Below are 19,194 nucleotides of genomic sequence, written 5' to 3'. Positions count from 1 at the left end.
TTTTATCCAAAAAAACTTGTTCTACCTATTTTTTAGGAAAGCCTTGAATTGAGCCTGTGCCGATTGTATGGCTACAGTTGGCGGTGTCCATTAGCTGCTCAGCGTTGGCTCGGTAGTTAAAAGAATTGGGATTCGTTAAAATACATGTATGATTTGTTCTAAATTATAGCTCAGCTACCTTCTATAAATCTATAAATTAAAAAAGATTTTCTAGGATAGATTCTTTACTTTGTTCTCGCACTGAACGATATCTTTTCTCCTTCCTTCCACAAGCCATTAAACTTTTTAACAAAAATTATCAAATATGTTTATTGTATTGTAGTTTCAATTGTTGTGCAAGAAATGGAATTTCCAGAAATGGATAAGAATAAAATTTAAATCTTGAATCTTCTGTGAAGTGAGTGGATGTGGTCATCAAGAAATTAACCAAATGTCATGTAATGAACAACATGGTTGTAATTGTAATTCTAGGAAAGCAATTAAAGGAAGGATCTTAATCATTATTTTACATTGTTCACTGTTTTGACAGCTAATTGTACTACGAAATGTCAATTTTTTTTACCACAATTTACTGTATGTTGTTTACAGATTTAATCTTTCTATGCTATTATTTAGCAATTTGTTTGGGGTATTCATATACTGTTTATTGCAGGCATTGACTGCTGCATAAAATAATCTTAAACAATTTCTGTAATAAATAGAAAATTTCAGTAGTTTTGTATGCGTTGTGTCAAATAGTAATTTTGCAACATTTTACGACATTGCGTTTTACACAAACCCAAATTTTTTTTTCGAGGTGTGGGCAATTGATTTGTCCATAATTGTTGTGTTTTTATTTATTCAACTTCACACTAACTCTGTCAATAAAGGATCGGAACCAATAGGTGGCGAACACCTCTAAAACGGCCCAGTCCCAATTGCACAGTGGTTGTGTGTGACAGTGGCTGTGTTTGTGTGGACTAGTACACTGGGGTAACCCCCTACTCGTCTCAAAAGATGTACTAGGTTCTTTAGAGTGCACATGAGTTATGTGTACAATGGACCTACGGTTTATAGTCCTTATCCGAGAAGACTCGTTCTACCACCAGAACCATGGAGCGAGTAAGCCTCGAACCCTTGCCGATGTTATGGCTATGTAATTACGGCCACTCATTTGCTCACTCACTGTTTTGCAAGGGAATTTTGCATAGTTTGTACATGTCTTTCCATATTATTTTTTTTCATTTCTGCATGTCTGAGATGTAGGCAAATTTCTGTAATTAATAGCCGATCTCTGCAATTAAAGTGTGTCATATTATATTACGTTATCTTATGTTATTTGAACAGATATTGCTTGCTTCTATATACAACTTATTTAACGTTTTGGATCCTCCTGCTCATGTGATTTTGCCTACTGCATGTAATATAATTAAATATCACAACACATGTACTTTATGCTTAATTTGAAATCCCAAACAATGAATAACACATTAATAACAAGTGTCTTTCAATATCTAATGTTCTAATAGGAAATTATTAAACTTTAGTCTGCATGACCTTCATTAAAAAATCTGTCAAATTTTCGAAACCAGAAATAATATTCAATCTCAAATGACTAATAATATAACTACACGGTAGCACGTTGTAGCAAGAAGCGCAATATTTGGCGATGATGCCAGGAATTGGATTTCTCTTGAGTCTGGCAGGGGAGCAAATAACCGGTTTGAATGAAGTGTGTCAATTCGTTGTCAAATCCTATACAGTACCTAGCCAGCAGAAACAAATTTAATACTTAAATCTACTCTTTACTAGGTTATTTATTTTTCTTCAGTTGCTTATACTTGCACTATTTTGAGGAAAAAAAGGCCCTGCTGTAAAAATCCTGGCTGAGGGCTTGATTGATAAATTGATAATGGTATTGTAAAATAATAATAACAGAAATTAATGGTAAATAATTATAAATATGTAATGAAAATTATATTTTGTTTTACTAAAATATTACAATTTACAATATAATATGTCAGGAATGTAAAAAAAAAAGTAAAATTCTATTTAGGTTTTTTAAATTAATAAATGATTGGCTATACACCTGCATTTTATTGCAAGAATGGCAGGATTCATTAATAGTGAAATATTCACCATCATAACCTTTGACCTTTTAGCAAGAAAATTCAATAAACAGATTTAAGATGATGAATCTGCTGCTCAAATAGTGAGAGGTATAATGAGATGCAAATTCATTCAAATAGCAAATCACATGTTAAATTACGTATCAGAAGCAACGAGATGGAGTAAAAAGCAAATCACTGTGACCTGACCAAGTATAATCTCTCCCACACCACCTACTGTATAAATTTAAGCTAATTTAAGCAAACTTTGGCAAATCCATTATTATTGCATTCCTTAGCAAATCCTACACACACTAATTGTATGTAAATTAAACACTATAGTGAGCGAGGATAGCAACCAACCGTGAAAACATATGCGGGACTGTTTACACCGCGAACACAGGTTCGTCCCGGGTTGATTTGACGCTGAACATCCTGTGTAAAAAGTGCAATTTACTGAAAATGAATAATTTAAAAAAAGATAAGATGAGGAAATCTGTGAAAATATTAGAAAAAGCTGTTTAAACTGAGGAGATTTGAACCTGGACCCTTCTGCTTGATATGCAGATATCCTATCATTCGACTGTTGAGCCTTTTGGTAATGTTAAATTTGGTAACAACTCTTTAACACCTTTGGTATAAGTATGACAGAACATCACTAGTTCTTGATTGTAAGCATGCACAACAGAAAAATTGATATGCCCACATATTCCATACTAATTCATGAAGCGGGATCTCTGAAGAGGTACTTTTACATAAGTTATTATTAATATTATATTATATTTAATAGATTAATTGTTTATACACTAGGCCTACAGTGTTTTTTTGTTATGCAAGAAGGAAGGAAATAATATTCGTAAAGGAAAATGATAAAACAATATTTAATTTATACAATGTTTGTTGCATTTGAAAAGGGTTAAAAATGTGTTTTCTCATTTCATTCCATATTGGCGTGTACAGCAACCACAGACATTTCTATCTTGTTTTTATGATTCAGCTTTTATTCATGACTTCTCGCTTTAACTTTCTCTCAATTCTTGAAATTTCTATTAGTCATTTCTTTATATTTTTTAGGATTTTATGTTTTGTAGTTTTGCCGATCAATGAAATGTGATGATCAATTTGGATTTTTCATGAGTCAGTAAAAAACGTTTGAAGTAAATTTAGTGAATCATTAGTCTTAATTCTTTATAAAAGTATAAATTACCGATTCATAAACATGACCAAAAAAGATGCATATATAATACTTCTTATTCCCTAAAATTGTTGACGTTATGTAAACTTTAAAGACATTAAACCAGGTCATTTCTTGTCTTAAAGTTTATGGTAAATAAATTATGGTAAGAAAATATGATGAGAAAAACAATGCACTACCGAACTCATAGCTCGCATTGAATGTCCTCTCGTGGACGGCTTTAAGTCTAGCCTAGCTTAGTTTTTGGCCGAGCTGGTAAATCAGTAACATACAAACATTGTATGCTAGCTATAGGCCTAGCCTGACGTTTTCTAGATTTTTCAAAATTCTGTCATTCATCATGCCTAGAATCACAGATCCTGGATCCTTTGAGAATCACAGATCCTAGGATCCTTGCCGATGTTATGGCTACGTATTACTGTCTTAACCGCTCGGCCACTCTCTCGCCTTAAAATTCTTTTATGTTTTTGCAAAAAAGAGAGGAGGAAGGGAAACACCATCACCAATGCCTTGGTATCACTGAAACCCCACTGCACTGTGGTGTTTTCCCAGTAATTTTATTTAGATTTATACAGATATATTTATTTCTATACTCTAAGTTGACTTAAATGACTGAAGATGATTCACAGCATTCTTCTTCTATACTAAATATAGTTTAGTCATCAAAATCATTATTTACAATATTTAATGTCCTGAAATAACCTTTAAATAGCTTTACCTATTGAACTTCGAACATTAAAATTAATATGAGTCCAAATACATGCCAACAATTTAAAAAGGAAGACAATAAACAGAATAATTATCCTCAACCCGGTAAATAACATCCTCTAGTAGAATGACAAAACAGAGCATAGAAAATTGATTAAACAAGAATATTTCTTACAAAAAACACTGCTGCTTATTGTTATTGCTAAGGTCAAGTCTGGGGGTCACTTCATCACGCCTAGATACTTCAAGTATCCTATTACAAACAAAAACTTCAATGGACTGTTTTGATAATAATTCAATGATTATCTGACAGCGAATTATATCATGGGACTCATAAATACCAGAATGCTTTGGGATTTGTCGTTAGACTCTTTTCTCAGGGTATGTTCAGACCTACGGAGTTATGCTTTCGTATCACAGCCAAGGTCATATTTTAATGAGCGTCGTAAGAGCAAAGTGTTCAGATTCATTGCAACGAAGTTGCGTTATAAACGGATATGATGTCACTCGCTGGCGATTAACCAAACTCTAACACACGCATAGACCTACCTTCGTTGTAGTAGTGGTTGGTTTAGGAGTTACAGGCCTAGACCGAACACTTGGGCTCGGCATTATCGATTGGTTGTCAGGCATACCAACCAGCCGATCGTTTTGGGGTTTGGGTTTATATTTGGTCTATGACCTAAAATATCATTTATGGCAGAAAAATGTTCAAATCCCGTACTTGCACCGGCTCCAGATTTATTTACTCGGTCTTTCGCCGCTTTATATGACGACCCCTTCAATTTCGTTTGGATATTAAATCCTTCTTTATGAGGATGGCCCATCTGCTAACGTGTCCACCATCTCGTTGAACACAGACATCTTGTTGTCGGTGCTTTTACGCCAGTTTTTCACTTCCAACCGATCTCTGAACTCAGGGCTTCCCCACAATGAAATAAGGTATTTTACTTCGGTTTCTCGCCAATGCGCACGCTTCGATGACATTTTAAATTAATTAATATAATAATATTAATAATAATACTGTATAGTGTAACAACAAAAGGTATGATTTTTTCGCAAGTTCACCGATCACAACAAATGGATCAGCTTGGCTATACGATGAGGAGCACATGTCACGATGTGATGTGGCGAATATTGTAATTTGATTGGCTAGATATCTAACCTAGGTCATATTCATCGATGCGTGACTTTCGTATTGTAAGCGACGTCCACTAAACTCATACCTTGAGCTTTCGTAGCGTACGAAATATCAGTGTCGTACGAGGTGGCTTCCACTAATCTTTTCCTGGTTCAGACCTATGGACTTGTACGCCGCGTACAGTACGAAAGCATAACTCCGTAGGTCTGAACAGGCCCTCAGCCGTTTTTGGATTCAACAGGTGGTACCAATAAATTATAGTGGAGTTTCCATTTTAACAAAAATGTCAAAGTGTAGTACTATAAAGCTGCTTGATTTCATCTAATGAATGAGTCATCTCGTGTGACGTAGCGGGCTAGAGCAGCAGCGTGAAAAATTCAATATGTTGCTGGTGAAATTTGTTGGTGGAAATCGCATCCATTATTTGTGATTCGTTTTATCATGTTTATAATTTTAAATTATTTATTTGTGTCTTCTGTTATAATAATCATTGGTTGTCGTTCATGCCTTTTCCTATGGCATTTTTACATGCCTTTTCCTATAGCTTTTTTACTAGGATAGGAGGTAGATACTCAACTGGTGCCAACTGCCTTAACTCCATACTTCGATGTGGATGCTGCCATGAAAGTTTACTTCCCTTATTTTCCATTTTCACTTGTTCGTTTACGAGGTTGAGAGTTTTTTTTTTTTGCGCTTTATAAATTAAAAACAACAAACCTAATAAACATCACCTTCAGTATGTCCCCTTTGGGCCTGTTCTGCTACATGACGTCGAATAAACAGTTTATTTAAAAAATATAATTTTTAGGCTGACCCCATTTTCTGCTAAGTTTCTGCTCACAAAAGAATCTTTAAAATTTGTAAAAAAAAACCCAAAAAACATTAAAATTACCCGAAATGCATTGCTACATCAGAAGGTCAAACTTTCAAGGTAGTACAGCTGTCTGGTTAAATTAATGGTGTTATTAATCAAATCGTTTATGTGGTTTTAACAGTTATTTTCATGTTGCCATTTAACCGGTTATTACAAATTTGTCTGGTTTCTGCGGGCCTGTTTCTGCTGAGCAGAAATAATCGATTATTAACCGTTTATTTTTTTAATCGATTATTTTTGGGCAGCAGAAACGGCGCAAAATAAAATAACCGATTAAAAATAACCGATTAAAAACACTCAATCCATTGCGTGTTTTAATCGATTATTTCTTGTTTTAACCGATTATTGCGGAGCAGTTTTGAGCTGCAACACAAATAGCGATTATTGACCTCACTTTGACCTCTAGAGTATGACAAACTTATTCACGTAAAGCATGCTGTTTATTTGCGCGATATCGACGACGATCAGCAAAACCACGATCGCGATGTAGACCGAATAACAATCAAATGTTAAACATTTGATTTTTATTATTTTGTGGGGAAGAATTATACCGAGAGACTCCAGGATTCTGTGTTACAAGTACACCCGTTACATACCACCAGTCCAGGCTAACGATGTTTTACATGTCATTTTTTAGGCCTGTTGTCTGTTGACTTGTATCGGTAGAAATATATAGCATAGGCCTAGCAGGCCGAAGGTAGAACCAACGAACGGCGAAACGAACTTTTTTTGCCGACGTGTACTTATTAATATAACATCATTATTCTGTTATATGTGGTACGGTAGTAGGCCTAGATGTTTATTTTACAAATAATATAGCTTTACGTAAGAGTAATTTTTAATCCTACATGTGAGAGTTTTAGGCAGCGATAGGATGTAAACAAACCTACTCTCATCGGCCTTTCATAACTTGAACTGCGCTGTGGCAGAATGATGACGTGTTTTAAAAACCGATTACCTGAATAACCGATTAAAGTCGTAGCAATTTTCAATTGCAATTGCAACGCGATTATTTTTGTGGTTTGCGGTGACTGGAAAATATCGATTATTTTCATTTTTTCAGCAGAAACAAACCCTGCTTAAAAAATATGTTGGTTAATTTATTCACACTGGCCCCATTTCTGCTGCCAATCCCAAATATACCGTATAAATATACCGTATAAATATACCGTATAAATATACCGTATAAATATATCGTATATATACCGTATATGAAATTCCTGCACCGTTTCCGCTGCACATTGTGGGTGGGCTGTAAAAAAGTTGGCTTTCATTACCCAAAATGCATTTTGTGAGACGGAAGTATGGATTGACCTAGAGTCTCGTGTAGTGAGGTTACATGACAAAAACAAAACAAATGATGGTTTCTCAAAACGTTGTAGCATGCTTTATATTTTAAATCTAATGAGCAGAAGTGGCAACAAATTTACATCGCACAAACAATCTAGAAATATAGAATGGGCATTGACTAGATTTATGCAAAGAAGACGACGGCGTTTGCCGATAACTTTGGCGTTATTAAGTCTACCACAAATTCTGCTTTTATTTTGTTTGAGATACTTTTGTAAATCTCGGTATCTCTTCTGTTGCCATGAAGTCTCCCCCCCAACCTTCGCTTCTACCCTCAATTGAATTGCAAAAATAGTTATTTCTTCAGTCCACAGTGATATTTTGATCTGTTGCTTGCTTATTATACACGTGCGTGTCAATGCAGCAGAAAAACCAAACAAACGCGTCACGCTCTGTTAGTTTTTGACCTCGTGTCATGGACCGGGTCACATATACGGTATATTTTGATTGCAGCAGAAACGGGGTACGAAATATTATATGGATATTATACACGATGGGGATATTTATGCGGTATATATACCGCATATATATATACGGTATATTTTTTATGAGACCGATTTCTGCTGCCAAAAAATATACCGTATATAAAATATACCATATATATACGGTATATTTTTGGCAGCAGAAACGGGGCCACTGTTATTACCGATTTTTTTATTCACAGCAGAGACAGGACCTTAGATACTAATACAAAAACAGGTGTTTTAGTCAGATAGAATGTCTAAAGTACTCATGGAAGTTGCTACCTGGGAGAGGACATGTATACTTTCACATAAACAAAACTCTTTGAGACATTTGGAAAACATTCCAGACATGATTCTCAAAACAATAATAAATAAGATCTAAGTGAAGATCTAAACCTAAAATAAAACTTAATTTAAACTTATCACTGTGATCATCAGCATAAATGAAAAGTTAAAAAAATATGTGCACTGAAATTTAGTATGTATAATAACAACTCAGTACTGAATTTGGTCTATAGCATGATAAGTGACATAGGTGACACACATAATTTGAAAAAGAAAATAAAGAAAACCAAAAGAACCAGAAGAGGTAAGATTTTTTTAATATTCTCAGAGAGAGTGAATTAAAGGGATCCTTTCACTTAAAGACCCATTCCCTACAATTCTTGACTGCATACAAAAACATTAAACCAGGTTATTCCTTGTCTTAGATGTACGTTTTATGGTAGTTTATTATAAAGCATTACCTAAGTAGCTTGCGGTGAACGTCCTCTCGTGGACGGTCTTTAGGCCTAGCCTAGCTAGGCTTAGTTTTGTAGAATTTGTAGAATTTGTAAAATGTCTTTCGTATCGTGATAAAGGCGAATTTTGGGTGTGTGTGTTCGGACAGTGTGTACGGACATTAGTTAAATTATGGTCAAACAAATGTTACTTAATTAATTGATATTATATTTTTTAATTAAGATAACGTTTAAAGGAAACATACAGATAATACCAAATCTATTATTTTATATCAAAATATTCTAGCGGGGCGGATCCTGCAGGTGTCAATATTGCTCTGAGCTACAATTTAACAATTTAGCCAAAATCAGATACGAAAAAAAAAAATTAATACGCCTCCATACCATTAGCTGCTCCGTACAATGCTGCACAAAGGGAGCGCACCATGATGGCCAGACTGCCTGCCTCCTCAATTAATAGCGCACCCTTTCAGAATCCTGGATGATGACTTTGAGTGCTATTTCTGTTGTTACGGAGTTGCATGGCCTGAACCCAGGAAAAAAATTGCGGCAAACTACACGCTCGCGATTTTTATTTTTTCCGTTTGTCAGTTCCGGGCCAAATAGACTAGTGAGAGGTGCCATTTTTATCATGCATTTTATGTAAAATCGCTTATTGGTTCAAATAATTGGGTCTCAGGACCCATCCTCTATTTAAAATGACACCCTACAGTACATTAAAAATCGTTCCCGCCCAGTGTGGCCAGCGAGCGAAATGAAATTATGCTAGGTGGCAGCACAAAATTATGCCAGATTATGCCAGACACAATTAAGGCTAAAAGTGCACCAAAACAGTGAATAAGAGGGCGGTTTATGTGTATGTTTTATGTACCACAAAGGTGGGAAGCCAAAAAAAAAAAAAAAAAAAAAAAAAAGCTCTTCGGGTTTTCAGCCAAATTATGCTAGATTGTGTACAAATTATGCCAGATTTTTTCGCAATTATGCCAGATAATATGCTAAATCGTGGTGAATACGTTGTATGTTTGCGTTTTTCAAATTATGCCAGATTATGCCAGATTTCCTAAAATTATGCCTAGCATAAATGCCAGATGCCAGATGGGTCAAAATTATGCCAGACGGCATAATTATGCCAGATTTTGCCACTATGTTCCCGCCCCGCTGGATAATATAGGACCTGACCAGAGCTCAACACCAGACGATAGAGGATAAGGTCTCAGCTGATCGCATCCTTTCCGTCTTATCATTCCGTACTCCACCACAGAGCGATAATAGGCGTGGAACACAACGGTAGCTCTCAGGCGAAATCAGGAGAATGTTGATGGTTTATTATATACAATAAAATAGTTAAAACAATAATCATTTTACTCACCAAAATTCAAAATAATCACAAAAAACGTCCAAAAAGCACTTTATATTTGGAAAATATTCTCGAGCAGTACTTACATTGTAAGCCGCACAGGCTCTGGCTTAAAAATAATCATAATAAAATATGTTAATACCGCCCTCTCTATTTGTATTTCGTAGCATCAAAGATTTTTGATAAAAATACGTAGTATACAGGTGGCGGTGTCATGCCCTTTCATCACTCATTTAAAATGATCATATGTTTATTTTCCTATCACATATGATGTGCGTAAAAACCGTCAATTCATTGCCAAACGGTTTCAACTATTAAATTGGCAAGATCAAGAGGGCACAGTTGAAAGCCTGATAGTCTTTCTGTGCTGTCCTGTGGTCCATAAATGAGGTATATAATCTTCTGATCACACTAACTCTAGTGTATATAAAGTTTACTAGCGTATAAATCATCTTCTGAGCAATTATGCTTATTTATTTTGCTTACATCAATTCTATTCTAAGCACAATTTATCTTAAATATGAGACACAAACGAAGAAAATGTTCGTCTAATCTCTTATCTTTGCGCACAAATATTTATTAAAATATTAGGCCTACTCTATTATCGCAAAAAAAAAACCCCGCGAGCTTGACCATAACATCGATGTTAAATAAAAACATGCTATTATTTTAGCTTATAAAGTGGAGAAAGTTACAGAGATATAAATACTTAAAGACAGGACAGGACAGGTGCCTATGGAGCGCCGCTTACGCAAGTTATTGTTGATGAAGAAAAATATATCGATGAAGTTTGCATCGATGTTGAACATTTACATACAATCCAGTATCTTGCATGGGTATTGGTTAACGCAGGCTCTGTTTTTTTAAATGCTCATAGCTCAGTCTCAACCATGGTTCTGGAGTTGAGGTCTTGGTGAGTGATCTTATATATTTGGTTTCATATCTATATATAAATGTACGTAAGGGCAAAATTTGCTGAAATCGCGCGTTACTTCTAGAATGTTTACTCGATGATTATAACGTTGGTTTATACTTTCGGTACTGAATTTAACCACCTGATGTAACCTTGTTTACTAATTAAATTGAGTAAGTTAATTAGTTATTGACAAATAAAACGAATAGATTTAACGATTTTTCCCATCGTGGTATACACTGTCTAATGGATGTCCATCTTGAAAAATACCCGCACACAATAATACGAGGAAGCTCCGCATTTATCTATCTCCTCCTACGATAATTGTTCTTAATAGCTGAAACCGATTGATCATCATAATGTTTAAGAAAGACCGATTTTCTTTTAAAAATACTATTTTGATAAATGTTAATTTTGTCGTTTATTTATCTACTTTATTTACAAAGAAAATAAAAGAAGTTGTCATTGTTATTGTCATTTGTCAAAGTGATTGACATTATGATTTCAAAAAGTACCGGAAAACAAGTTTAACGATAATGGTGCAATTACGACACATATATTTTTATAGGTGCTGGTTGTTGCTGGCGTCTGATGAACAGAGTTAACTTAGTAAGAAGAGGCGGATATAAGGATTTGTAAAAGGTGAAAATACTTTATTGTTTTTTTTTTTGTCTTGTGTGAGTTCATCTCACGTTTATTTAAATTCTCATTGGTGAATATATTATATACATATAAGTACATTTGTGACAATTAAAAGAAAGTGTTTAAAGTAGTTAAAATACAGGTATATTTACATAATAAGATGCTTGAATTCAGTATTAACCATATTTGTTTTCATTAAAATTTTAGATACGATGTTAATTAAAATGTAAAAATGAAAGCTAGCGGTAAAATACATGATTAAAGTTTCCTTGTTAAACTATCTTATTTGTGATCTTATTTGTGTTCGAGTAGAGAGGCTATAAACTCAGGGGAGGAGAATGTAGTATCCTTCCTTTTCACCAAGATAAAAAGGATGAAATGAAAAAAGAGGAATGCAAAAGTTTGAAAGTTAGATATTTAGAATTATAGCATGCAATGATATATTTAATGAAAACCTTAAGGTTAGAGTCCATACACTGTGCAAGTCCAAGATGCGATTTTGGCTCTGTGCGTATGTGAGACGCTTCATACCCGATGTCACCTTGGTACAACTACTACTTCCAATTTGTATTTACGATATAAAATATTGCAAATATAGAAAAATATATATATTGGACAAATACAAATATATGCAGATAACATTGACATGTATACAATATGAATATTGCAAATATAGAAATATATATATATATTAAAAAATTTCATTTCATTTATTTATTTCACTTTACAAATATATAAATATAGGCCTAAAGTGGAGGAGCCTAAGAGAAAGCAAAGCTTGTGGTGAATAGGCTCCTCAAAACAAACAAATAAAATATAAATAATATAACACAATTAGAAACTCCAAAAAAACAACAATTAAACTAATATCTTTTCTCTAACACATAAGTTTAACATGTTTAGAACTAAAAAAACAAGTAAAAAATAGATTATATAAATAAATACCAATAATTACAGATTTTATATAAGTTATTAAAATTGTCTAAAAACATAATCAAGGGTTACATTTAAAATCACTTAAACTAAAAAAGGGCTACACATTTATATTAAAACTTATACAGCATATGTGTCACACTAATATAAAATACAATTGTAAAACGTAGGGATAGAGATCTCCAGAACATATATATATTTTAATTATTCAATAGGTCAAATATCCTGTCTTTACTATTTTTCCATTTCTGATCAGCAGTATAAAAGTTATACGAATACTCATTATTTATGAGGTTTATAATTTCACTTTTAAATAGCCCCCAAATATTTGCAGATTCTTTTTTTTCTGTCGTTTCTAGTTCTTTATATATTATGGAGGATTTATATATACAAAAAGTAAAAACTGAAATTAATTCGTTTACAAGTTTGTTTGTTGTTCCCAAAATTACATTAACCCACTTTGGGAAGTCTTGCTGTACTGCAACCTCATTTGGAAGACACTGAACCAGCATATCTTTAAACCTTTTCCAGACTGGTTGAATAGTTTTACATGCAATTAATAAGTGTTTTTCATTTTCTATATGATTCTTACACTTATTACATTTGTCTGTTGTTCCATCTTTTTAGTCTTTTTTTACATATAAGGATTCGATGTAACAACTTAAAATTAAATTGAGCTACTTTTACCATGTGTTTCATTCTACATACTTTTCTATTCCATATTTCATTCCAGTCAATGATTTCATCTCTAAATTCTATTTCCCATTTCATTTGAGGATTTGGAATAATACATATATCATTTATAAAGTGCTTGTAATAGTAAGACGATCTTATCCTATTATGAAATATATTATGTTCTCTTAATTGTATATCTATGCGTGCATTTTCCAACCTTATTTGTTCTTTCCATATATCAGGTATTGCATTTATTGTTGCAAAGTATTCAATTAATCCGTTCTGTTTATTCGACAGAGTTGGAATAATTTCTGCTGCAGTCAATAACCTGTTATTAACAACTATATCATTTACTCTTTTGTATCCATAGTTTAACCAGGTGTTGAAATATAGAGATTTTCCCTCAATTGATGTTATAAATTTGTTTTCCCATAAGTGTTGTGACAATTTTGCGGCTCTAAACAATATACAATATTGTTTAACTTTACATCTGCTTTCAACATATTCATATAAAATACTGGCATATTTTTAAATTTAGTATGCGCTTCAGTATTTAATTTACTACAATTCGCAGTATAATCAACTGTATGCATATAGTAGTCTGGAATACATTTCCAAATACCTGTGTTAGGATTTAACAGTCTCTTAACCCAATTCAACTTCAGAGAGTCCACTAAGATATCGTTTTTCCCATAGTTTTAATGTATTCTCTAATTTTAAAACTGTATCATCCCAACTTCGTTTAACACAAGTATGTTTATCAGACCCTACGTAGATTCCAAGGAATTTCACTGGTTCTTTGGTCCATTTGATATTAAATGGCGATGTTTGTTTGTTTTTATTTGCTCCAATCCAAATTCCTTTCGATTTACTTTTATTTAACCTTAAACCTGATATTGAACAGAACATTTCAATTTCACACAGAAAATGGTTTAAACTAATTTCATCCTTTGTAAATATTGTTGAGCTATTTTAACAATATGATCTTCATTTTCTACTTTAGATAATTCTATTCCTTTACATAGTGGGTTTTTTCTTATATTAGTTGCCATTATCTCAGCAATTAATAAAAAAAGTAAAGCAGACAAAGGACAACCCTGTCTTACACCACATCTCATATTGAATCTTTCAGATATCCAACCATTGTGGGTTACAAAGCATTGCGTATCTGTATATATAGTTTTTATACAGTTAATAAATGACTGTCCAAAACCATATTTTTTCAGACATATAAACATTAAATTTCTATCTATAGAATCAAACGCCTTGGCAAAGTCTACAAAAACTATTGCAGCTGGCTGATTGTTATTTTCTGTATATTTTTGTATATTATAATTATATTAGACCAGTTGTTGAGTATGCTGATGTTGTTTGGAATTCTGGCTTGACTTGTAGATTAAGCGATTGTATTGAAAATGTACAAAAGAGGGCTTGCCGTATAATGTTAGGCAACGATTATTTTTCTTACTCTGGTGCCCTTGAATTTCTTAAATTAGAGGCTTTGGCTCAAAGAAGGGTGGAGCATTGTCGCAAGTTCGCTGAGTATCTCCCCAAAATTAATCCCACCGACCAGACATATCTGTCATGGTAGGAATTTAAGAAATAAAAACAAAATTACCCAGCTAGCGTCTAAAACATCCATATTTAATAATAATAATAGCCCTAATACCCTACTTCATCAAATTATTAAATTCTTAATTGTCTCCCCTGCGAGCTTGCGACTGCTCTCCCCTTCTTTGTTGTTTTTTGTTGTTTTTTATTTTTAATTTTTTAATACTGTATATATATTTTTGCTATGACATGTATTTTACACGCAATTTGGCTCTTAGCCACGAGTTGTAATTTTGGTCGATTCGATTTTTCAATAAAAAAAATATGACAATACATCTTCTTCTAACCTAATATTCTCTCCTCCAAATCTTTAAAAACTTTATTGTTTATGTAGTTCACGTACAGGCCTAGGCGTTTCTCATTACTGCGGAATGTTTTACCAGGAGGGAAGAGTGAAATCCCTGCATTTACCGATGTGTTGATAAGTACGGTAATATACAGTACAGTAGGCTACAAATAGATAGCCTATTATATTCTAGACGGCTATTTAGGTATTGCTATCTATTTTTACGAAATAATGCAGGGAATTCCCTCTGATTAAAATTTTATCTTTTTTTCTTTTTTTTTAGAATTATTATTTTATTTCCAAAAACACAACGCGCCACCAGCTGTGGCAACAAGACAAAAACAAACAAAAAATGGTTCTTAACAAGAAACACACCCAAAAAAAAACCAACCAAAACAATCAAGCAACAACTTAAAAAATTTTTCCATTTTAGGTTATATATGCATGCATATTAGGCCTATTATGTTTAAAGCAATATATTTAAAATAAAATAATACAATTGTATCTACAGTTTCAACCCGCAGTTATCAATTCGTAAATGATTAAAATGACATTACAAAGTCAACAATTACCGTAACGATAGGGATGCAAGTAAGACAAATATATATATTTATATGTGCTGGTTGTTGCTGGCCTCGGTGAACAGAGTAAGAAAAGGCGGATGTAAGAATTATTATGAGAATACTGTATAGATTGGTAACAATTTCAAACTTATGAGTTTGTTGTTTATGTGGTTCACAGGCCTAGTTAGTTGCTTATTTTTAAAGGCACTGATTAAAAATTCACGTTGTCTGTTTCTATTGAGAAAAAGAGTAAGGGGTTTAAAACATGTTTTTATGGTAAGCAAAGAAAATAGCTTATTTTAATCTGTTTTTCCCATCTAGATACCGTACTTTAAATAGTCTAAGAAGTTAGAAGAGAGAGACTAACTTAAGCAGCTATATATATTATATATATATATATATATATATATATATATATATACAGCCTCGATCATTCTATTTTTACAAAAAGAAAAAAAAAATATAATAAAAAACTACTATAAAAAGAAGAAAATGTTGTATTCTGTCTCTAGTGAGAAATGATTAATTTGTAAAAGAGGGTTTTTTTAGGGTAACTGCAAAGAAATAAGATCATTGTTGTTTAAGTTATACTTAATATGGCTATAGCCTACACGGCGGTGCAATAAAAAAGGTTGTTTTTTTTTAAATTAAATTGTTTACGACTTTCAACTAGGTCTACTTTTCACAAGTATTTAATATATGTACTGGTAGACTTAACCATTTTCAAGTTATATCTTGAAAGATTACGATTTAAGAAAATGTTCATCGAGTGACGTGCGTGTTGTAATTGACAGGATATTCACATGGTATAAAACAAACATAAGCCTATCGGTGGTCTGCTTCAGTCATTAGGTGCGTTGATAAAAATAATGAAAGCTGCAATGACTTACATGATATTTCGCATATGTTTGTTACTAGTTTTGTTGGAATGTTCAGTTTGCCGGCCTCAGAACAAACCGAATATTGTTATATTTCTTGCTGATGATTTAGGCTACGGTGATCTACAGGCGACAGGAAACCCGATCTCGGACACTCCAAATATTGATATACTCTATCGAGACGGCATGAAACTTACACAGTTTTACAGTTCGGCTTCCATCTGTAGTCCATCAAGGTATGTGAAATCCATCCATGTTGTTGTGATCTGTCCATTCCAAAGCTTACACTTTACAAAAACTGGTTAGTAATAATGTCTTTATTATAGAATACTTCTCTTTAAAAATGTATCTTTAGAGCTGGTTTGCTGACTGGTAGATATCCAGTACGGAGTGGTTTCTGGATCAATGAGCACCAGCCAACACTGAGGCTAAACAGTCCACTGGGACTTCCATTAAACGAGACGACCATCGCCGAGCTCGTCGCCGACCAGGGTTACAAGTCTGCTCTTATTGGCAAGTGGCATCTTGGAGTTGGTCGCAACAGAGAGTTCCTACCAAAGCATCATGGATTCGATCACTTTTTTGGCATTCCTGTCTCGGTTTACCTTAGCGGGTGTCCGCCCCAGATATGTTTTCTTCCAGATGTACCTTGTTTAACAGCAGATTGTACAAGTACGGACCCTCCTCTTCCACTATTTTTAGAAGATGAGATTATTGAGCAACCAGTGAATCTGTTAACACTGATTGAAAGACAAACCATAGCCGCTAGAAGCTGGATTACAGAGTTTAGTGAAAGTGGTAATCCATTTCTCCTGATGTACTGGTTTGTGCAACCTCATGTTCCACATTTTGCCAGTTCACGGTTTCATAATTCTACCCTAGGTGGAGATTATACAGATTCCTTGGCTGAGATGGATTGGCAAATTGGAGATATCATCACTAAATTAAAAGAAATCGGACAGTTTGACAACACCTTATTCTTATTTACGTCAGACAATGGGTAAGTTTAATACAATCTGTTAGGAATTTTACTTAGAGTTGTAAGCTTTATGCAATGTCCAGATTCTAACATAAATTAAAAAACAACCACATTTGAGATAATAAATTTATTTACAAACCACAAAAACTTTGTAATGTACATCTAAGATAAAAAAGATTAAGAAGAAAAGAAAAATTAAAGAAATAATTTAATTATTAAATTCTTTACAAAAATAGATAATATCTCAGGACTTTGACATGGGTTATTAAATAAAGATAGATAAGTTTCACTTATTATTTCTGATTTTTTTTAACCCTAATTAACAATTTAAAAAAAATGATGACCAACAAGGAAAGAAACATAGCCAAATATAATCACAAATTATTTTTCAGTCCAGACAAATCTTCTGGTTTTCAAGGTGGTTCATCCGGACCATTTCGATGTGGAAAATCTTCTGCGTTTGAAGGTGGTACACGAGTACCCGGTGTGGTGTATTGGCCAAGTCGAATTACTCCTGGAATATCTATGGAATTGATCAGTCATCTTGATATATTTCCAACGATTGCAAGTTTAATTGGGTCATCAGTTGACAATATACAGCTTGATGGTTACGACATAAGTGATGTGCTCTTTAATATGGGAAAGGTTTGTGTATTATATATTCTTTCTCGGTTCTGATGATAACCACGATGACAAAATTGATATTTGGTTTTATATTGATAATGATGAAGAAGAAAACAGCAACTGAGATGAGGATGAACAAATGAATGAATTAGGGTGCTTATGATGATGGTTGATGAAATGAATGATCGTAAAGCGATCAATCGCTAAGGCCTAACTTACATCGATCGGCAGTGACGGTGTATATGACACAGATAAAGTTAGGAGTGGGTTTGGTCCTTAATTCTTCGTGATCCGTTCAGTCCAAAAAGTCCTAAAGAAACCAAACCGTAAGACATACTTCAATCGTTCTTGGTATTTTATGGTTCTTACCATATGACAAATTATTGTTTGTTCATGTTTATATTTCATGATATTTATCTCATGCAATTTTTTACAAAAATATAATTTATTCGTGTTTGGAATGAAATTAAATAGCATGTGAATTATTTCCATTTTTGCCACAGAGCCCTAGATCAAGTTTGATGTTTTTCAATAATACATGGAAAAGCCCATTTGCCTACCGTTACAACCAGTACAAAGCGCATGCCGTAATACTGGAATCTTTTTCGACGATCTCTGAAGATTTAGATGACTATAATGCTAGGTGTCGTAACGCTATGCCACTTAGTCAACACGAGCCCTCGTTACTTTACAATCTCCACCTAGACCCAGAAGAACGTGTAAACATTGGTGAAGATAAAGATATGCAGTCGGTATTGAATCAGTTACACACTGCTAGATTATTAGAAGAGAGTGACCTAACTTACGGTGAGAGTATACTACATCGATCTGCTGTTGGTCGTTTTCAAGCTTGCTGCAACGACGGATGCGAACCGTTTCCACTATGTTGTCAATGCGTTTCAAACTATACAATCGAACTCTTTTCAAATTCTCAACGCGTCACAGCCGTTTCCTTTGATAGCTCCCAGTTTGCCTGGCTGGTTGCATTTGTGATAATATTTGTAACTGCACTTTTAAGTGCAATAATAATTGTATTAATACCACGTTTAAGAAATAAACAAAATTATATAAAACTAACTTAAAGATGTATTGTCCCCTTGAAAAAAATAATTTTAAAAAATTGTTGACAGTTGTTGAATATGCTATTTTAATTTCACATAATAGTTATCCAATT

At 33.5% G+C, this 19,194-nt stretch overlaps 2 protein-coding genes across 2 annotated transcripts in view; one reads left to right on the top strand and one right to left on the bottom strand.

Moving 5' to 3' along the window:
- The window catches only part of LOC140058947 (plasma membrane calcium-transporting ATPase 2-like), a 34,316-nt gene extending 24,296 nt beyond the window's left edge, over positions 1 to 10,020 (bottom strand). Inside the window, exon 1 of the mRNA XM_072104742.1 lies at positions 9,929 to 10,020. The gene's annotated coding sequence lies outside the window, so the exon portion shown is untranslated. The remainder of the gene's footprint in view (positions 1 to 9,928) is intronic.
- A 6,388-nt stretch (positions 10,021 to 16,408) lies between these two features.
- Positions 16,409 to 19,194, top strand: LOC140058246 (arylsulfatase A-like). The gene is made up of 4 exons (XM_072103810.1): positions 16,409 to 16,653; positions 16,773 to 17,417; positions 17,789 to 18,041; positions 18,524 to 19,194. The coding sequence occupies exons 1-4, from the start codon at positions 16,409 to 16,411 to the stop codon at positions 19,100 to 19,102; spliced, it is 1,722 nt and encodes a 573-aa protein (XP_071959911.1). The 3' UTR covers positions 19,103 to 19,194.

Source organism: Antedon mediterranea, chromosome 9 (assembly GCF_964355755.1).
Source record: "Antedon mediterranea chromosome 9, ecAntMedi1.1, whole genome shotgun sequence".
NCBI lineage: Eukaryota > Metazoa > Echinodermata > Crinoidea > Comatulida > Antedonidae > Antedon > Antedon mediterranea.
This window is presented reverse-complemented; position numbering and strand designations above follow the sequence as displayed.

Excerpts from the sequence above, each read along its gene's own strand:
- LOC140058246 (XM_072103810.1), top strand. The coding sequence starts at position 16,409 with ATGAAAGCTGCAATGACTTACATGATATTTCGCATATGTTTGTTACTA. Across the intron at positions 17,418-17,788 it reads TTATTTACGTCAGACAATGG|TCCAGACAAATCTTCTGGTT; the intron begins GTAAGTTTAATA and ends ATTATTTTTCAG. Across the intron at positions 18,042-18,523 it reads TGCTCTTTAATATGGGAAAG|AGCCCTAGATCAAGTTTGAT; the intron begins GTTTGTGTATTA and ends TTTTTGCCACAG.